Source organism: Copadichromis virginalis, linkage group LG14 (assembly GCF_057382275.1).
Source record: "Copadichromis virginalis isolate Kocher_CV1m ecotype Utaka linkage group LG14, C_Virginalis_male_GT1.1, whole genome shotgun sequence".
Classification (NCBI taxonomy): Eukaryota; Metazoa; Chordata; class Actinopteri; order Cichliformes; family Cichlidae; genus Copadichromis; species Copadichromis virginalis.
The window spans coordinates 27,381,120-27,402,614 of record NC_140631.1 but is presented as its reverse complement, the minus strand read 5'-3'; the positions used below and the strand labels follow the sequence as shown (position 1 = coordinate 27,402,614).

At 42.1% G+C, this 21,495-nt stretch overlaps 2 protein-coding genes across 2 annotated transcripts; one reads left to right on the top strand and one right to left on the bottom strand.

The window, feature by feature from the left end:
• The first annotated feature begins 8,344 nt into the window (after positions 1 to 8,344).
• Positions 8,345 to 12,632, top strand: otol1b (otolin 1b). Its single transcript, XM_085430247.1, has 4 exons — positions 8,345 to 8,747; positions 8,836 to 8,925; positions 10,649 to 10,720; positions 10,798 to 12,632. The coding sequence occupies exons 1-4, from the start codon at positions 8,345 to 8,347 to the stop codon at positions 11,700 to 11,702; spliced, it is 1,470 nt and encodes a 489-aa protein (XP_085286373.1). The 3' UTR covers positions 11,703 to 12,632.
• Positions 12,633 to 12,651: 19 nt separating this feature from the next.
• LOC146694125 (Fc receptor-like protein 5) lies at positions 12,652 to 15,258 on the bottom strand. Its single transcript, XM_085430246.1, has 6 exons — positions 15,228 to 15,258; positions 15,101 to 15,136; positions 14,684 to 14,974; positions 13,900 to 14,172; positions 13,336 to 13,608; positions 12,652 to 13,198 (listed from the first exon to the last, which is right to left on the bottom strand). Exons 1-6 carry the CDS (start codon positions 15,250 to 15,252, stop codon positions 12,894 to 12,896), a joined length of 1,203 nt encoding a protein of 400 aa, XP_085286372.1. The 5' UTR covers positions 15,253 to 15,258; the 3' UTR covers positions 12,652 to 12,893.
• Between the last annotated feature and the right edge of the window lie 6,237 nt (positions 15,259 to 21,495).

Here is a 21,495-nt window from a genome sequence, read left to right as displayed (position 1 = left end):
TAACATCAAGCCTGCCACATTCACCATATTTGGGGCATTCTTGTGGAAGAATGTGAGATGAATGGGGCTGAATACAAATATCACTGCACATTTCATCTGGAGAGCGGATGTAGGTTCTGGCAATTGTTTTGGTTATCAGTTAAGCAAGACCTCGAGAGTCTGCCAAACACCTCCACCTTGTTCTGTTGTTTTTTTCCCCCAGGATGTTGGAACAAAATAGCTGCAACACCATCAGCTGTTAACCTACAAACCCAACTCAAAACCGTTTTCACCCTTTGTCCCCTGCCCTTGGTGCTTTCTTTTCTCTTCTCTCCTATGGAAAAATAAGGCCAAGCACTAAACACTGTTATGCCACCCTGTGAGGTAAGTTTAGCTTCTGCCTCGGGGTCTTTGGAGACGTGTCCTCTGTTTACACTACCCTTGTTAATTTGAGTCCCATGGAGGACAAGGTTAGTGGTTATCTCCATAATGACAAGGTGTAAACAAAGCTTTCTGTAGACTCAAGCTTTTTTTCTCAAAGCTCTCTGAAAGCTGATGTATTGTTTCCGTCGTGTGTGCACGTGGCCTGTGAGTGTGACATTCACTCACAGGCCACGTGAAAAATGAGAACTCCTAGCGACTGCTGAATGCAAAGACTGAGATGAGCAGTGAGAATAACACATGCATACATGCCAGTGCTGCCACCACCAACAGCACCAGCAGCAGCAGCAGGTTTCAGTTAACAAGGAAACCCCAGAAAGTATTCAAATATCAATATTACTTCCAACATGTGATACCACCTTGTACACTGAGTCGCACATGCACCCATTGAGACAGCCTCCATTAGGTGCGTGCCATCACAACAAATGTCTCCAAGGATATAATCTAAGACAGCTCTTTGGTCACAGCCTGTGACAGACATTGATGAAATACACAAAATACACACAATGTACTGCTTTGCATGACCTTTGAATGACATCTGTTACACTTTATGTTAGTCAGAAAGAGAACATGCACATTTTTCCTCCAATAAAAATGCCTTTGTATTCATTAGGAACAGAAACATAGTAACAAGCTGCATACCTCGGCATATGTAACCTATGGGTTACTTTCCAGTGCAGCTATTTGAATAGACAATGCAAACAGTTGTATTTCATTTGTTTGTCTTCCTGTGCAAAAAATAAGGACTTCTCCTTAAAGGATGGCAAATTGTTCCTTCAGTTTGTTACCACATATTCTTTAATGTAGGTCTTAAAGGTAAACAAGAACTTTGGAACCGCTTGTTCGTTAGCAATTAAATTTATCGCACCATTATCATCCGCTTCATTCTGTAGCTTTAATTTTAATCATGTGAAATCATTCACAGTCGTCCTTGTCTGTAACCGTTTGTTTGTCAGTCAGCAAAATTCAAAAGCCACCAAGCTGAATTTCAGGAAACTTGGTGGAAAGGAATTGGGATCACTTTGAGAGTGCCCAACAGATCGAACTTTTTTCCGGTTAACTCTCGAAGACTAAGCCTTGTGATTTACTGTGAAAACATTTTATAAAGTCACTTGAGTCAACATGTGCCGCCTACTATCAAAGAGGAAACAAGACAATAACCTGCGGTTATAATGTATTTTAGTGACATTCACTGAGATTGTTTTGAGGGAATATTGTTTGCTCAGTTGGGTGTGTGTGTCTGGGTTTGTGTGTGTTGTCTCTACATTTATTGTTCTGTAGGGTTTTAGGTGGAGTCCTGGGTAAACATGCTCTGTGTAACTGGACCTTCTCTTGTAGCCTAATCATTCAGCTGTAATATCCAGGGCAGAAAAAAATAACGTGTTTTTTTGTTGATGTTGTTCATAAAAATTAATTTGCCCATAAAAACAAAATCCTGAAACACTGTTATTTACCTTGCCAGCTTCTACACTCTCACTCCTCTCTTTTCTTTTTTAAAGACCTCATTTTTAATTTAATTAGGTTTTTTTTTAAACACATTAGTGGTAAAATATTCATTCACAAAACAACATGCATGAATGAGATGAGCCAGATTACGACAAGCAAAAACATCGCCTATCACTCACAATAAAACCCGGTACAATGTGCTGGAACAAGCCCGATCCATGAAGGCCGACTGCCAACCCACTGGACCCGGATCTGCTGTCATGGTCTGGGTATCAGACCCTGTACTTAGGGTCAGCCCACTTTCGGCTGCATGACAGACCTGCCAAACAGGACGGTGCTTTTAACGTTGTGGCTATAATTCGAGGACCTAAACTCGACATACAGGTGAAGTTAATATCTTGTTTAAACGAACACCCTTTAAACCTCTAGGCCTGTCGGTGCAATTTTACAAGCTTAGTGCTGTCATTTAAAGACCCTGGACAATTATTACATGTGCGTCATGGCACAGCTCTCAGCCCTGCATGTGGGCTATTAATAATCAGTTGATATGAACCTAGGAGTGGCTGCTGGCCTGATAGTAAAGAAACGAAACAAGAAAAGAACAGTCCAGCAAGGCGTTAAACTTTGGCCAAACTTCCAAATGGTCAAAGGGCTTACACTACAACTACTATTATGTTGTTCTAAGTTTGAAAGAAAACAGTAGTGTGTGCTCCTAATATCCTAATCGCTAGGGCATAATCTCACCTAAAATATTTATTTTGGATTTATGACACGCATGTGCGTGTTTGTGTTTGATATGGTGCACTTTATGCCCCGTAAAGACAAAAGGAAAAGGACTGCCACCAAGTGGTCATATAGGAAACAACTGTCTCCTTAATGTAATATAGATGCTGAAAAATTAGACTGTCTGTGCAGTAAAATCATCACAAAGCTCTGAGTCTGAGTCTGGCACACAAAGCAGTCGAGTACATGCGATTAATATGCAGTATCTGGTCCTGATGGTGAATTTCAGAGTAGGCTGCTTGGAGTTCATGGAAACATGGAAATTCATCAACGTGTGCAAGCCACTGTGGAGGAATATTTGACAGGGAACCAAGAATCTGAGACCCAGAGGCGAGGGAGTGAGACAGAAGTTCGCAGTTTGTTTTTTCTTGGTTAATCCCACACCTGTGTGCTCTCTGCAGGGTCAAAGGAGCTTGCAAAGAAAAGCGTCTGGACTTCTTTAAGTTGCTTGAAGACGTTTCACCTCTTATCCGAGAAGCTTCTTCAGTTCTAAGGTCAAATGGTGGAGAGTCCCAGATATAAACCTAGTGGGAGTGACCCCCCACAGAGGGACAAAAGGACCCCCTGATGATCCTCTAATCGCCTGAGCCAAGGTGTGAAACTGGGCGTGGGTCCCAATCAGCCAGAGTTTTGGGTGTGTTCATTGTGAAACCTGGCCCCACCTTATCATGCGAATTCCTGAGGTCAGATGGCCCAGGATGTGAGTGGGCGTTAAGGCGTCTGGGAAGGGATCTCAAAACTGGATTATAGATGGCAGAGAGTTGGTGTCGTAAACCACCGCCTCTGTTCAAAGATGGTCGCTCACAGTGGACATAGATGGCTTCTTTCACTCCTCTTTCAAACCATCTGTCCTCTCTGTCCAAAATGTGAACGTTGGCATCCTCGAAAGAGTGTCCTTTGTCCTTAAGATGCAGAAGGACTGCTGAGTCTTGTCCTGTGGAGGTGGCTCTTCTGTGTTGTGCCATGCGCTTGTGAAGTGGCTGTTTGGTCTCTCCAATGTAGAGGTCTGAGCATTCCTCGCTGCACTGTACAGCATACACCACATTGTTAAGTTTGTGTTTTGGCGTTTTGTCTTTCGGGTGAACCAGTTTCTGTCTGAGCGTGTTGCTGGGTCTGAAATACACTGGGATGTCGTGCTTGGAGAAAACTCTCCTGAGTTTCTCTGATACGCCGGCTACATACATACTCTCTGCAGGGTTGTGGAGTCTGTTAGTTTAGCTAAAACAAATCTGAGGAAAGTTTGCAAGTTAGGACGACAATAGAGTGCCGTGGAAATGAAGCCAAGACTGCTTCTTATTTTACCTCACTTTTTAAGGGTGTCTTCTGAAGTAGGGACATATTAAGGCAGCGAGTGTAGAGGGAATGATTTTGTGGTGGTGGTGGTTCTGAGGATTCAAAAAGGGGAGATTAAGGAGCACACGCTTTCAAGATTTCCATAAATGCACACATCCAACAACCTTTCCCTGCTTTGTCTAGTCAACAGCCTACCTGAGCCAGCTGGCCAAGAGTCAGTTGACCGCACATTATGTTTACTGCATGAATGAAGAAGGCGCATAAAGCTTTGCACAGTGCTTTACTGCCCTCTTTGGTTAAAAGTTCTGTGTCAGACGAACCTCTGCTGGTTGCACCTGTAACCAAATTCCCCTAAATGCCTGCAGAAGTTTGGTATTTACTGCGCAGGCAAGTGAAAACAAAAACCTCTGTCAGTAGTACGGCATTTTGTGAAACACCTTCATTTGACACAAAGAGATTGATGAGACAAGCAAAAAGTACTATTTTCAGAACACAAGAGTTTTTCAGTGTCAGAATCATTTTGTTGTCTTCTGATAGCCAAGACTCTGGAAACAATTAAAGAAAGAAAGAAAGAAAGAAAGAAAAGATTAAATTATAGTTAAATATAAAATTCACAACATAAAGACTGAAAATGGTCTGAAAATCTAGTAATCCTCCAAAGGTTTATGGGCAGGTGAATGCAGAACTGAAGTCCCTTCATCCGGTCTTCCGATCTCTGTGAAGCTCTCGGGCTTTAAGTGTTTTTGTTGCCATTCACCGGAGGAATGTAGATTGTTTTTCTGTGCAGTCAGCTGTAGCTTAGGTACGCCTGTTCAACTGCTTGTTGGCTAAAATATCTAATCAGCCAATCACATGGCAGCAGAGAAAATGTTGTGTGGAAATGCCTCGTTGATTTCACAGGTCAGAGAAGGAAAGTCAGCTTACTTTAAGCTGATAGGAAAGCAACAGTAACTCAAATAACCACTAATTACAACAAATGTATACAGAAGAGCCTCTCTGAATGACAACATCTCACATCTTAAAGCAGCAGCAGAAGACCCCACCAGGTGCCACTTCTGTCAGCTAATAACAGGAAACTGAGGCTCCAATTCACACAAGCTCTCCAAAATTGGAAGACAGAAGATTAGAAAAGGGTTGTCTGCTCTGAATCTCAATTTTGGGTCAGAAAAGAGCAACATGAAAGAACGGGTCCGTTCAGTCCTTTATCAACGTTTTTAGCTGCTGCTGGTGTGTGTGTGTGTGGGTGTGTGTGTGTGTGTGTGTGTGTGTGTGTGTGTGTGTGTGTGTGTGTGTGTGTGTGTGTGTGTAAAGTTCCAACTGAGCATCTTGTTGTATTGTTGCTGATTACATCCATCCCTTTATGATGACAGTGTATACACGGACAGCTGTTTCCACCATGTCCCAAAACTCAAATCACTTCAAACTGGTTTCTTGAACACAACAATGAAATCACTGCAATCAAATGGCCTGCGCAGTCACCGGATCTCGATCCAGTAGAGCACCTTTGAGATGTGTTGGGACAGGAGATTCACATCACGGATGTGCAGCAACTCTGCGATGCTGTCGTGCCACTCTCAGAGGAATGTTTCAGGGATCTTGATGAATCTGTGTCACAAATTAAGACATTTAAGAAAACACAAAAGTGTCCAATCTGGTGCTTGAAAGCTGTAACTAATAAAGTGTCTAGTTAGTGTACAACGGACATTTTAAAAGTACTAATAATATTTGGACACCCATTTCTCAAAATGTACTTTAGGTTGCAACTCTTTAAATGAATCCCACAAACTCATTTTAAATAGTAAACATCTGAAAAACAACCTTATTTAACTCTTAACACTAATTCACTACCAACCCCAAATTATGTAATTTTTTATCACCTCCCATCTCTTGCATAAATAAAACATCAGCGTTCATCAAAACATATGAAATATCTGTAAAAACCAGCAGATTGAAAGAAATGTAGCTTTCACCACAAACTGCTGTGATGAAGGCTATCGTGTTTCCACAACCACCGTCTAATGCATTAGAAACCGAACATTAGAGGGGCTTGTCAGGGAAAGTGTGGCAGGAGAAAGTGTTTAATTGTGCTCTGGCCATATGAGCTGTGTCTTCACTGCCAGTATACCTCCTGCCAAGGTCATTAGCTGCTAATTCTGCAGGGTCTAGATTGCCTTCGATAAGAACAAAAAAAAATAAAATTTATGGCATTGATTGTACCCGTGAGCATGCCGGGGTCAGAGCGGCTGATTGCTAAACAGGTCTCTGTCTCTCCAAACTTATTTCACACATTCACTGCAGCTTGACCGCCTCTTTTACATGAATAGAGTTAATGTAAGGCAATACTCCTCCGTCCATTCAGGTCATCTTTGGTGCTCTCTCTGCTCTGCTGCACCGGTGTGAGTAAGTTAACTCTTTGTGATCCCTTTCTCCATAGTGTATGTGGATGGCGGATAAGGGCATGGACGGAAGATGGAGGCTGTTAAAAGAACCAGCAGGTGAGCAGCGTCTGGGTCCTCTGTGACCAGCTGGGCGCTGTAAAATGACCGCCGCTGTTGTGTGTGGTCTGAATAGAGCTGAGAGACGATGTTGTTGAGGTCAGGCAAGGAGAACCCCAGAGGAACTCCTCTCTCTCGCAGGAATCAACTGCGTATCTTACACTCCATCTACTTGCCTTTTATAGAAGGGCCGGTTGGGCCATTACCTGAGCTGCTGGGAAAGATGGAGATGAAGAGCATGTAAATGTAGGTCAAGACATGGAAAAAGGTTTACGTAATAAGATTAAATGGTTTAAATACACCCAATCGTCTAATTTTTAATAGCGTGCTCTTCATCCCTCAATCCTGCCATCAGTGCTCTCCATTTCCCAAATTTCATTTCCCGTCTTTCCTGCTCACTCACAGCCGGTCATGGATCTCTCTGAGGACGTGAGGTCTTCAGCAACTGAGGCATGTCCGCTTCTCAAACATTCATTGTCAATGGCAAGTCGAGAGTTTCGACTGCACAGCTACCAGAAAATCACTTTTCTACAAAAACCTGATGCTCTCTTGTTACACCACAAGAATGAATCATTGTCCAGCTGCACAGTTTGAATCATAGTTAACAAATGTCTCCGTCAGCTGACCTGAGGGTTCATGTGCTAAAAAAGTCAGTCTCAGTGATCGGGCAAGCATTGCAAGTGCATCGATTTAAGGAGATAAGCTGGTTCTTTTGACAAACAGCTCAGGTTTAGCTGCTGCTGAGTGATTATGAGTGCTCGTTAAAAGCTAAAGCTTTCCCCTGGATGTTCACCAAGTACGGTTAGATTGTAAATACTGAGCTCTCTGTGCTACGTGCCAGTTTTCAGATCTAGTGTTAAGCCAGTTTAATTAATTGTCGCAGATTTTTTGCCACAGGTCAAAGTACAAGATCATGCAAGAAAATATACTTGCAGCTTTGTGCATACAAAGTGTCACACATGCATACATGCAGTGCAGTCTCCAAAAGTGGCCGCTCTAAAAGCCAGTGTCAGAGATTCCTCCTTGCTTGGCTTTGTCCCATTAAGAGCCTGGGTAGTAGGTGGGCTGCTTGGAGGAATGCCTCCCATATCAGGTGAACTACTGCCCCATGGCCTTTGCTCCTTGCTAGCTAGCAGCGAGAGAGTGCTCCCGGCGGATGATGTATCCCGTGTCACAAAAGCACCTTTCTACACAACAGGGGTACAGAGAATAGGCCACAGCACAGTGGTTCTCCTTGGGTTGGCTCCAGCCCACCATAGTGAGATTTCAGACCTCCCCCTATGCTTCCAGCAAAACCCCCTCATTGGAGGAGATGGCCCTTTACTCACGCCTGGCAGAGATATCAGAGGGACCTGAAGCTCCTGGTGCAGCCTCCAAGACACTGCTAGAGAGGATAAATGACCATAACACTTATGCATAACTGGGTAAGTGCTTATAACTTGGTTGAACAAATATACTCAGAAGCTTTTAAGTCACCTAGTTTAAACTAGTGAGAGTACAAGTTTATTTGATATTTTTGCTTGTGTGTAGATTACTGAAATTGATAGTGTGATTCCAGCTTTGTTCAAACAAATCTGAAATAACTGACTAACTAACAGAAACCAGTATTGACTGAATATCAGACTGCAGCAATAAATAAATAAATAAAAAGTAGAGCTAACCTGTGACTGGCATTTTAGGAAAAGTTAAAATACAGAAAAGGAAAGAGGAAAACATAAACATGGAATAGATGCATGGAAACAATAGAAATTTGAGAGGTACAGTCTGTTCTACGTTTGTGAGTGAAGTGCTAGCATGTGCTTTTTTTAAACTTCTTATTTGTTTAAAGTTTAATTATATGGAAGATTAAACAAAGTCTGACAAATATCAGAATAACGTCTCGATGCACTCTCAGATCCCCGACAACCATGAGGATTATTTCCTGCCAGTCGACTCTTGTGGCTGTAGTTGCGGTTGCTCTCATTGTGGTGTACTACACTGAAGCTAAGACTACTCCGAAGCCAAAGTACCAGTACACCAAGAAACCCGTCCCTCAGATCACGGTCCACAGCCCTGTAACCACCAGCGTGCCCAAGACTCTTAAAATAGTCCCAACTGCAAATCCTGTGAAGCCCCATCCCCCGCCCAACCCAGTGAGGACCACCAACCCAAGTCATGTCTTTCCACAGCACTACCCTGACGGCACCGGGCCACCTGGTGTTGGTCCTGAGAACTACACTCTGGATTACAACGAGTGTTACTTTAACTTTTGTGAATGCTGCCCACCGGAGAGAGGGCCCAGGGGCCTGAAAGGAGAAAGAGGCCTGACAGGTATAGACTCACTGATATGTTTTAATGTTATTAATTATTGTTTGGTTTGTTTGGCTTCAGATTTTCCACTCACACTTATTTTACTCAGGGGCACCTGGAGAAAAAGGCCTTACAGGAGCAGCTGGTTTACCTGGGCCACCTGGCATCAGTGGTCCTATTGGCTTAAAGGGAGAAAAAGGTACACACTTAAAAATTACTTATTAAAATGATATATTGTATTATGTTATTTACTCACTGGCTACTTTATTATTTAGGTATGTAGACATAGTCAAGACACCTGCTGAAGTTCAAACTGAGCATCAGAATGGGGACAAAAGGATTAAGTGACTAAGCATGGTGTACTTATTAGTGCCACATGTGTGAGAGTAACCCAAATAACCACTTGTAACAACCAAGGTATTCAGAAGAGCTTCTCTGAATTCACAACACATCAAACCTCGAAGTAAATGTTCCACAGCAGCAGAAGACCGTACTGGTAATTTGGGTTGGATCTCCTTTTGCCTTCAGAACTGTCTTTATTCTTCATGTCATAGATTCAACAATGTGCTTGAAACATTTCTCAGAGATTTTGGTCCATGTTGACAAGACAGCATCACACAGTTACTGCAGATTTCTTGAACATGACTGAATGTCAGGTTCTAGAAAGCAGTTTGGGATGATTTGAGTTTTGTGACATGATTTGTAATCCTGCTGAAAGCAGTCAGGAGAGAATAGGGATGGACGTGATCAGCAACAACACTCAGGTAGGTTTCGGTGTTTAAACGTTGCTCATTTGGTACTAAGGAGACTTTAGTATGCCAAGAAACTATCCCCCGCACCATCACATCAACCTGAACCATTGATACAAGGCAGGACAGAGTCGTGCTGTTATGTTTTATGTTGTTTGTGCCAAATTCTGATCTTCTAAAACAGCTCGTTTCGAAACTTGTGACTCATCAGACCAGGCAACATTTTTTTAACTTTCTGTTGACCAATTTTGGAAATCCTATTCAAATTGTAGTTTCCTGTTTTTAGCTGCCAGTAGTGGCACTTGTGTAATCTCCTGCTTAAAGGTTTGATGTGTTCAGAGATGCTCTTGTGCATATCTTTTTTGTAAGGAGTGTAGTGGCTATATTAATTTGTTAGAGTTCTCTTTCTCTTATATTTAAAATAACCACACTGCTGACGGACAAGCGACAGTTTTTACGCGTTGGTTGGTTTGCAACGACGAGTAAAACCATCGTGTGGCTCAGCCGTTTAGTTTATTTTCCACATAAACCTTTTACAATAAAGCACAAGATCCTGTTGACATTTTTCAAAATAAACTGAAATAATAACAATATACATTATTTTCAAACATCAAATTTTAGAATGTGCATGAAGCAAGTTACCTCAAATAAGAACATGAAGTAACTATAAATGGCGCTTACAAGGAGTGATTATTTAGGTACTGTTACTGTGAGTTACTGTTGCCTTCCATCCACTCAGCTTGGTCATTATCCTCTAACCACTGACAAGACTTTTTCACATAGAAAACTTCTGCTCACTGGAAATTTTCTCTTTTTTTTTCTCTGTAAATCTTAGAGATTTTGTGGGGAAATCCCAGCAGATCTGCAGATACTCTGACCAGCTTGTCTGGCAATAACGACCATGTTCAAAGTCCCTTAAATCACTTTTTCCCCCATTCTGATGCTCAGCTTGAACTTCAGCAGCTATTCTTGAGCACATCTACATTCCCAAATGCATTAGGATGCTGTCACATGATTGGCTGATTACATATCTGTGTTAACAGGCATTCAGGCATACCTAATGAAGTGGTTGATTTATCTATATATTGTCTTTCCTCATCTAAGAGAATTTCTTTTAAAATAAATTTATATTTTAAATATAATTAATATATTTGTATTTCGCAAATTTTCTAGGGGACAAAGGTGACAGAGGAAACAGTGGGCCAAGTGGGCCACTAGGCATTCCAGGAAAACCAGGACCAAAAGGTATAAAAATCTCATGGCTATATTTTTCATTGTTACCTGACTTCATTTATTTTTACACAGTTTTCCTTACCTTACAGGTGATGTTGGCTACAAAGGGGAAAAGGGTGAAGTAGGACTGCAAGGTCTCAAAGGAGAAAAAGGGCAGAAAGGAGAACCTGGCAAGAATGGGACTGCTGGTGAGAAAGGAGAACCTGGAAAAGAGGGGCCAGCTGGGCCTCCAGGAGTGGCTACAGTACATGGACCAAAAGGAGATAAGGGGGATAGAGGGGAGTGTGCCTCATATGGAGAGAAAGGACACAAAGGTGAACCAGGTGAACCTGGAGCTCCTGGAATCCCAGGAGCGATGGGAATTCCAGGACAGAATGGCAAGCATGGCTCCCCAGGCCCTATAGGTGTCCGAGGGGATCCGGGAGCTCCTGGACCACAAGGAGAACCAGGGGTGAGGGGGCTAGAAGGACCACAAGGTATAAGAGGGATTCCAGGACCGAGAGGGGAAAGAGGTTACCCTGGGATGAGAGGTGAGCGGGGTTTTCGTGGATTCAAAGGTGCTAAGGGTTCTGGATCAGGGGTTCCCCAGAAACACTCTGCCTTCAGCGTAGGTATCTCTCCGAGAAAGTCTTTCCCTCCTTCAGGCTTCCCGATCCGCTTCGACAAAGTCTTCTACAATGAAGAGAACCACTTCAACATAACTTCCAACAGCTTTACATGTGTCTACCCTGGAGTTTATGTCTTCTCCTTCCACATCACCGTGCGCAATCAGCCGCTGCGAGCCACGCTGGTGGTGAACGGGTCACGGAGAGTGAGGACACGGGATTCTCTGTACGGTCAAGACATCGACCAGGCCTCCACTCTGGTGGTGCTGCGGTTGGCTGCAGGCGATCAGGTGTGGATGGAGACGCTCAGAGACTGGAATGGAGCGTATGCCAGCAGTGAGGACGACAGCATCTTCTCTGGATTTCTGCTTTACTCAGACAAGCCGTGATGCACACTTTGTGTTTACTATCACAAAGTCTGAATACTGGTGGTGCTAGTGTACATGCTGGTCTGCACGTCTTCTATTATTGCCTAGCCTCTTCTTAAGAAGGGATAGTACTCGCCACACAATAATGCTGCTGCAGAGTAGTGCTCCAAAGTTTTGATTGACACCACCCTAATTAAATATAATGGTTAAATACAGTCCAATTCACAAAACACAGTGAGTAAAGCATCCCAAGAAATACCCCTGAGGTAATTATTGGAAGATGGCGTTCACAAGTAGTAAAAGATCATAAACTAATCTCCTGTTATCCAGACAGAAGAAAGTTTTTTTAAATGATAAAAGTGTAAAAGTTCAATATTTAGCATAAAAAATGTATAATTTATCCAACATTTTTGTGCACATGCAGTGCCTCCTTATGTTAAAGCATCCTAATTAAAAGTAGCAGCAGTAAGTGAGAGATCGTGCAGAAGTTTATTATTCAGCTACCAACGCAAAAGATAAAGCACAAAAATATGATCAGTGCTGTTTATCTATTTGTCAGCAAGATTACTGTGTTCCTCTACTGATTCCTTCAGTTAACCTTCAAGTCAATGCCCTGACCCAGTGTCACCCTTGCCTCATTTGCATGAAACGAAAAAAAAAGCTCCTTCGTTTTGGGTCCCACTTTTTTCTCACGATTTAACTGCTGCTTCCTTTTTAGTTGTTTTCACCCATAATGACCTAAGCTGTGTGAACATGTATGCAAAAAGCGATCAATAGAAAAGACAAATGTGTTCAAAATAGTCACCACTGATAGCTGCATCATTAATCTTAATGTAAACCTGTCAAAAAATGACTGCACCCCTGTGTCTTATTAAACCAGTGATTGTAATATATAAGAAGTCCTGCTCAAATATGGAGCAGTAAAAAGAAATTGTGTTCACAGAAAATAAAATCCAGCAGTACATAACATTTTGTGAAATGCTTTATTTGACTTTAACATGTATGTGTTAGATATTTCCAACAATTCTGGTACAGCGCTTGATGTTTGTTAACTGGAGATATCAGAATTTCAGGTGCAGGACCTCATATATGAGATTTCTAGTTGTACAAAGTACAAATACAAAAGATGAAAAATTGCACAGTTAAATACAGAAGTGTGACAATGACCCAGCGTGATTAGTAGAGAGATTGTGTGTAATGTATGCTAAGTTATCAAAGAGAATCTGCAGAGTCCCCAGACATGTCACCGGATTCCTCAAATGGATTTGCCTGATCTTGAGTTGTAGCTGAGTCAAAATCCTGGTCTGTAGTCAGCAAACTGGTTGGGACTGCTTGTGAAGTCAGTGGAGGCGCTTGTGATGGTGTGCTCTTTACTGGAGTGAACTGGATCGGCTGGTGAGAGGAGAGGTTAGGGGAGGTTGGTAATGAAGCAGCAGCAGGTGGGAAGTCATCTGTGGCTGAAGCAAGGCGAAATACTGGCCTTTGTCCAGGATGAAGAGGTGGCATCTTCTCAGGTTCTGTTGGGTCAGAGATGAGATGGCCTCTGAGGCTGTGCAACTGTTAGACACAAAGTATCACATTTTTAGCAATCCATTAGGAACTTTGGGGCTTATCGGTGTAGAACAAATGCTGGGGTAAATTAAAATTTAAATACCTCTTATTTGTCCAAAGTTTTTGGGTTCACTGGACTTCGAGAGGCCCAACTGAGGCACCCTGGCCTTGCAGCTGTACAGCCCTGGAGTCTGTTTCACTACATTATAGTTGTCAGAGGTTGCAGGTCCCAGTCGCCTGTTATTTTTGTAGAAATAGAAGTCTATCGGAGGGGCAGGAGCAGGGGCGTTGTACTGCACATGGCAAATGAGCTTCATCCTCTTTAGCTGAGTATCATAGTTGGGGATGATCTCCAAAATTGGCTGTGACAGAACCTCTGTGACAGAAGACATTGATTTAATTTAAGAAAAAAACAAGTGGTAGGTCATGAGGCTAAGAATATTTATGTTCAATTGTACTAACAGGAATAACTTAACATTGTGGGAAATATGGGCTTTCTTGCTCAGCATTAAAGGAGAAGGTCTATACACACCAAGTTTAGCACTAGGTGTAAAAATGGATCACTTATAAGAACACTATCTAGATTAGCACATCTCTCAAAGCATGCTGTCATTCCTTTAACTACACCACACCTAAGATAAGAACACACAATTCTGTGTAATCTCACCTAAGATCTGTACATGAGCACCAGCAGAAATGACAGAGAGTGTTTGTCTCCTCACATCCCAGGATGCCCTGCAAGAATATACTCCTAGGTCCTCAAGGCTCAAGTTGGTCAGATAGAAATCTGGCTTGTGACCGTTTTGTCTCATTACTTCAACGCCATCTTTGTACAAAATAATCTCTTCAAGTCGGGGGTTCCCTCTGACACGACATGTCACCTCCAATGTGCTCCCGACAAGTTGAGGATGTCGTGGGACTTGCAGAATCGCCCAGCCACCTACGGAAACACCACAGAGTTATCTCTGAATAACTTCCAATCTTACATTAGTAAAGCAATGGGAGAAATTCACTAATTTCCTAACATTTAATGTAACAACATCTAACAATAATGCGTAATGCTACAATGCAAGAAGGGGAGGTTAAGGTACTCTATAATACAGCCTGCACCCCTGATATACTGTCTAGTTATAACATAAGGTGGGGAAAAGATACCACATAAGTACAAAAAACCCCAAACAAAACAAGTCCATGTTGTACCAAATTGACATTTTAAGTAGAATTATAGAAGATTTATATGTTAAACCCTAGAAAGTCACAGTATAAGTTGCAGGCTGTATTAAGAAGTGCTGCCATCACTCACAGCATGTCTTAGATGAGCTGCACAGAAAACCTAAAGTTGAAAAGAAGCTTATAGATGTTCAATGCTCCAGTGTTAGGATTACACAGGAAGAAAGAAGCCTAACGTGCAAAGCAATTTTATTTCTTTCATGCAGACAAACAGATCTTACCGTCCACCTTGAGCTCCACAGGGACACTTTGCTGGGTGCGAATCTTTCCCACCTTCGTGTTTCTTATTCCTTGGCAGTAGTATTTCCCGCTCTCTTGAACTTTGGAATTCCAGAGTTTTAATTCCTGCCCAGTCTGTGAGAGCTCCTCAGAGCCCCTGAACCACAGGTAGGTCCAGTTAGACCTGTGCACATCAGGAATACTGCATCTCAAGTGTGCTCTCTCCCCCGAGAAGATCCTTGAATGTCCTGACACCAACTCGATGTTGGCTCTGAAAGACGTCTCAGTGGGAACTGCAGAAAAAAAGAAGAATACGTTTAAAGGATCTATTTTGGTAATGAGTGTAAATCCTGAGATCACTTCTAAAATAATATCTGTGCAAATTTAAAGTATATTTGTAAAGAATATTTGGTCCATACCATGAGACACTACAATCTGTGAGAGTGCTGAAAAAACTGAAAGAGAAAATAATCAAGTTTAAATGACAGTTACATCAGGTCAGTATGTAAAAGTACATTTTCATTAAATGAGCTGAAGAAAACTCACCAAAGAGAGAGATGAGCTTGTCCATTTTGGAGACTCTTCAAGAAACAGAAACCGATCGAGTATTTATTCATTTTCACTAAAAGGAGAAGTGAAAATGCTTCTTCCCCCCCTCGGGGTGCGCCATATCAGGACATCCTTCTTACCAAAAAGATTTCTACCCTAGGCTAAAATTAATTTCATGGTAAACCACATCTTGTGGCAAATTGTCTTTTATGCTGTGAAGGCATTTTTTTGACATGGTCACATCACAGGAAGAATAATTACAAGTAAATGGGAACTGACCATTTTTAACACAGGAAACATTTCTATCCTGATAGCAGGGATCTCTTCCTTCATCAAGAGACCACAAGGAGTCACTGAATCGCTTGATGAGAATGAAAACCATGTGGATCGTGTTTTATTTCCCCCACAGTCACCTGTTATCTGACCCCCCTGTGGGAGGTTTTGGACTGATGTGTTGCACAGTCCTCCCCAACAACACTATTTTTCTTCATCTGTTTAATGTGGAAACTTGATATTTTCTAGAATTAGCAAACACAGTTGTTCTGTTTATTTGTTATTGTAAAATGAAGGTGTTTGTTTTATATGTTTCTATGATAGATTCACATTTCATTTAGTTCATATATTTGTTGGAAAGGGTTAAAAATGGATTGGATAAAACAAAAGTGTAGCTAGCATTGATTAAAAACGTGTCTAAAATATGTGATTACAAAAGAAGGGTTTGTTAAAAGTGTTATAAAGTGTAAAGTGCTGTAAAGTTTGTTTGAGGTAGAGTTTGTGATGGTCACGTGACCAGAGTTTAGCTGAGAGCACATCCATGGCATTGTGGGTCAGAACTAGCATGGATACAGAGCTACAGCCACAACAGTAATGTTATTGTGCATGTGGTCTAAGAAGCGCACATGGTAATGGTTTTCATGTACAGTATATTGTATATATCATGTTGTATAAATGTTTTATATTGGCGATAAGAGGATATTTTCAGTAATATCCGTTATGTTGCATTTTTCCTGTTCCGCTAGCTCGAGACTGTTTATTGACACTAACATGAGAGACTTTAATGGGTTTCAGAGATATTTACGTTGTAAACTGTGTTTTCTGTAGTTTTCACGGTGTCTGAAGAAAATGAGAAAGAGAGAGAGAGAAATAATCTTCCGAAGACGTCAATATCAATCAATCAATCTTTATTTATAAAGCACTTTTCATACAAAAAAAAATGTAGCACAAAGTGCTTTACATGGTTAAAAGCAGCCCACTCCACCCCACCCTCCAACTCACTCCCCACACTCTCATTAACATAAACAATGTGAATACACACATACCCCCCCCCCCCCCCCAACACACACACACACACACACACACACACGCACACACACACACACACGCACACTTAAAGAGTAAAATTGGGCTGGGTACGCATGTGCCAAGTGAGGAAACACTATAACAGGGAGCCGTCTGCACCGGGAGCCAATCACAGACCGCAGCCTCCAGGCTGGGCACACAGCAGGAGGGAGGCAAAGGAGCCCCCCAACCAGGCTGAGAGGACCCCCAGAGCCCCAGCAGCCACGGTCGATCACAGCCCCGGTGCAGAGAGCGCCCTCCGAGGAAACACTGGAGACATGACACAATAGGATATGTACAGGGTAAAACGATAAAATAAATAAGAACGGGATACAATATAAATACAAATAGAGTAAGAAGATTAAAAAATTAATAAGAATAAAATCAATAAATATTAGGTAAAGCCTAAATTAATAATAGAATAACCGGATAGAATAAATAAGCATAAAATAAATAAACATTAAGTAAAAGCTAAATTAAAAAGGTGGGTCTTGAGCCTGTTCTTAAAAACAGATGCGTGATGATGCGTCGCCATTGTTTGTTGGACCCCTGTAGTTACAGTTAAATCAAGCTAATTGAAATAATACACATTTTACACTTTATTATTGTAGTACCGATGCAAAAACAGCTCGCAGCCTGCTATAAGCTGTTTTTCTTACGGCACTGTGCAAAATGTCATGAGTCACCCCTCGTGTCTTTATATTTTACCAGGGAAATGAGAAATAGGTGCAGCGATTTATTGAAATGTGAAAAAACAGCATATCAGGCAAAAATAAAATTTGTATAATTCTAACAAGCTTAACGATCAATATTTGGAATGATGACTGTTATTCTTGTACACAGTCCAAACTGTCTGAGGCAGTTTTCTTTTAATTTCTTTAAGAAGTCTTCCGGAATATTTCTCCAGGCTTTTGGAAGGACACTTAAAGCTCTTTAGCTTAGCATTTAGATTTAGTAATGCTGAGGTTCAGGCTGTGGGGAGGCCAATCCATGACTGACAGTGTCCCATTGTGTGTGTGTGTTGTTTAAATCCAGGTATGCTTTCATTGAACCGCAGTGTGAATATATTCAGCTGCCAATCAGTCATTTTCCAGATAGTGGCCATGGCAGAGCCTCCACCGTGTTTTTCAGATGGCTGTAGACACTTACTCTTCGGCAGAAGAGCATCTGTGACCACATCAAACCTCGAAGCAGATGGTCTGTGGCAGCAGAAGACCACACCAGGTACCACTTAGTTAAAAACAGGAGACCGAGGCTGCAGTTCACATGGGTTTAACTTAGATTGAGCCTAAAGCAGTTTATCTACATTAAGATATTATAAGATATATAAATAAATGGAATGACACTCCATGTTTTTATAAAATTCACTGCCAAAAATACCACAACCTCATTGCACACGTTTAAAATAAGCTTTTGTTGAGCTGTACTCACAAAATGTAAAATATTATTTGTTGCATTATTCTTTCGAGCTCATTTGAACCCTTTTAGTGAAAATTAATCACTGGGGGTTTTTCACAGGAAGGGTGTGTTTTCTTGTTCTCTTTTTCTTTTCTCTGATTTTTCCTTGAGTCAAGAGGTCTTGAGCAATAGTTCTTGAGGCTTTCTTGGCTTCTCTTTTGTTTTTCTTGTTTTTTAGTCGACTCCTTATACCTGACAATATTCATGGGAATGTGTTTTTTTTGTTTTTTTTGTCTTTATTTGTTACAGACAATATAACTAAGGACCATTTTTAAATTGTATCTTCAGGCATTTTTTTTATTAGCAGCCTGTCACAGAAACATATTTTGTGGTTCAATCAGTGAAAATATTGGAAAAATATTTAAGATAAAACAGTTTGAAAGCCACTAAATACTAGTTTAGCACCAAAAAGGTGATTGAAACCTCAGCAGGGTATGAAGTGTGTCCTTACAAATTTAAGTAAATTGGACAAATGTAGAGCAAAAGAAGAAGTGAGAGGCCTAAAATGCTATCAACAGCAGATCACCAGCCACGTCATGAAAAACACATCCTTAAGATATGCTGCCAAGAAGCCACCCTTAAAGTGTTCCCCTACTGGATACCATACAGAACAGTAGACACAGCTAAAATTCTGGGTTAATTCCACTTCGTTCCTGACTTGCAAAATCGTGACAATCACAGTCATGTGAAACATAAAAGGAACCACAACAGTCCATCTGACTTTTCTATTTTTATTAATCACGCACCCATAGATGCAAATATACTAATACTGCCCCAATAAGTTACATTTAAATAAAAGACATATTAGATGAACATATTCTGTTCATTTCTCCCATGTCACACAACAATAAACCTATAAGGTAAAAAAGATGCAATTTAACATGTTTTTTAAAAACCTGATAAATGGCTTCTGCATACATTCGAGCAGCATTCAATGTTTTTTTTAATCTCCTGTAAATATTACAGGATTATCGTCTCCGGCTTCATCCAGAAGGAGGATTAACCAACACTGTATAGAAAAATTAAATCACTTCTGTACATTCAGCTTGTGACTGGAGGTCAGCCATGAAAAAAAGGAGTATTTCTACAGGTGTAACTGGAGGATTTCTCGACATAAATGGAATATGCAACACACAGCACAGATTACAAACAACCACTGGGAGTCCCCCACTACCTCACTAACTTCACCCTACCCATTACTTTGTTAGATACAACTTGGGAATTAAGGGCCTACATACCCCGGAGACATACACTTAAAATAAATCCTCATCTGATAGTTCCATCCGGATATTGTCTGTTTTATCCTCTCTGTACATAAAAGGGCGAACAATAGCTGAGGTACAGAAGATGCCACAGTGGGTGACAAGCAGATGTGTTTCAGAAAAACTTTGAATGGAGCCGCTCTGTTTCCACTGCACAGCTGGATTGAGGATATCAGCAAGTCTAAAACTTTAACAGGTCCAGACTGTAACAGTGACAGACCCCTAACTGAGTGTTGCTGGCCTCCAGGAATCTACCTTGTGATTCCTGTGGTTCAAAATTATCTGAAATTTTAGTAAACACTCTTATTTGCTTTCTGGTGCAGAGTCAGGAGCATTCATACCACTCTGGCAGCTGCAGCCAGCCTAGCCGTATCCACAGGTGACAGAAAGCTTCTACGCTTTGGTTTTTCTGCATACTAATTTACAACAAAACATTTAGCAGTTTTACATTTATTGTTCAGAGACGAGAGTGGCATTAAGCTTCTCATCTTAGTCTCTCCAAGAAAGCAAATAAACGCACAACCCAAAAATAACAAACTTGTCAAACTCAGCAGTGTTCAAAGAGGTCAAGAATGAAAGCTTTTCATGTGCATTTCTATAATCAGAGCTATCGCCATCTGGTGGCTTTCTGATAGAATGCAGGTTTTTACTCAAAATATTTTTATAGAACAATTGTGGATACAGTTAACAAAAAAGAAAGGAAAAGAAAAACAAAGGGAAACGCGTCACCCTCGGCAGAGGTGGGTAGTAACGAGTTACATTTACTCCGTTACATTTACTTGAGTAAGTTTTTGAAAAAAATGTACTTTTAAAGTACCTTTTTTGCACGATACTTTTTACTTTTACTTGAGTACATTTGTGAAGAAGAAACGGTACTTTTACTCCGCTACATTTGCAAAATTTGACTCGTTACTTTTTAAAAAATAATTAGTTTAACACATTAGATAACATGTCACCAGTGGAGTTTCCGGTAACTTTTTTACCAATCAGATGTGGCCACGCAGTCACATGACCAGTTTGAAACTGTGGCGGGCAGAGAGACCCAAGCGTTTCAAAGTAGCGGACACACGGAAAGAAGAAACATTAAAAACATGGCAGAGCCTTCCCTCCCCATCTCCAGCTGCCTCCCTCTTCCCGCTCCACCACAACCACCCACACATGCAGGACCTTGGAGTAGGGGTATGTCACCAGGGTGCAGAGGAGGCTACCCCCCCTCTGTCCCCTTCTGGCTGCCTCTGCCTCAATTTTATCCCACAACTTAGACATTCACATTACTCACACTCTCATTACACATACATATAGGATCTTGGGGGTGGGCACGATACACGGAATCCAAACTACCATCAGGGTGTACACCTCGCCCCTGGCGTCGTTGCCCACCTCTCAATTTTAAATACACGTAGACATTGAGGGCTAGCAGGAGGGACTATGCGCTTACCTGCTGCTCTCTGGCAGGTAGCTCCATGCCCTCCTGGGTTTTAAATGCACCTTAGAACACACATGCATCAACACTACATATGAGCGGGCGGAGGGAGGTTTAGAGTCTTCACACACCCCCGTTCTCTGCTGCCTGTTGGAGCGGGGGGGCTAGGAGGAGTTGGCCGTCCGACTGCGGTCTGGAGTGTGGGGCCTCCCTGCTGCTGCGGAGTCGGGGCGGTCTGCCTCCCCCCACCGCAGGGAAAAGGGTAACACCACCTGGGTCTGGGTGCAGTTCCCCGCTCCAGGGGCAAGGGTACCTAGACCCGGGGCTTAGAGTACGCTTGGGGAGTGTGATCGTGTGTACAGCGTCTCTTTATGTCTGTCTCCACGTTGGTTGAGTGTGGAGTAAGTGCATATGAGAGCATGAGGGTGGGAATGGATGTTTGTATCTGTGTGTGCCTGTATGTCTGTGTCTATATGTCAGGTTGGGTGTCAGACGCCACCTCTCTGGGGACATCTCAGGCCCTCCAAGGTTTGGAGGCCTATCTCCCCCCACCACTCCCCCTGCCAGTGGCGGACTCCCTCAGACATCGGTGCGTTGGTTGTTCTTTGTGTCTGGGGATGGGCGTCCAGGTACACACCGGCTCACTCCTTGGCGGCCGTTTATCGGGGCCTGGAACCTGGGGCTCGGTCGGGCCACTTCGGAGGTGGGGTGCCCCCGGCCTCTCGGCCTGGGGCTCGGTCACTCAGGCGCGGCTGCCCCTCTGTTGGTCTTCCTTGGTCTCTTG

Excerpts from the sequence above, each read along its gene's own strand:
- otol1b (XM_085430247.1), top strand. The coding sequence starts at position 8,345 with ATGAGGATTATTTCCTGCCAGTCGACTCTTGTGGCTGTAGTTGCGGTT. Across the intron at positions 8,748-8,835 it reads AGGAGAAAGAGGCCTGACAG|GGGCACCTGGAGAAAAAGGC; the intron begins GTATAGACTCAC and ends TATTTTACTCAG. Across the intron at positions 8,926-10,648 it reads TGGCTTAAAGGGAGAAAAAG|GGGACAAAGGTGACAGAGGA; the intron begins GTACACACTTAA and ends CAAATTTTCTAG.
- LOC146694125 (XM_085430246.1), bottom strand. The coding sequence starts at position 15,252 with ATGGACAAGCTCATCTCTCTCTTTG. Across the intron at positions 15,137-15,227 it reads CAAGCTCATCTCTCTCTTTG|TTTTTTCAGCACTCTCACAG; the intron begins GTGAGTTTTCTT and ends TTTCTCTTTCAG. Across the intron at positions 14,173-14,683 it reads TGTGGAGCTCAAGGTGGACG|GTGGCTGGGCGATTCTGCAA; the intron begins GTAAGATCTGTT and ends GTGTTTCCGTAG.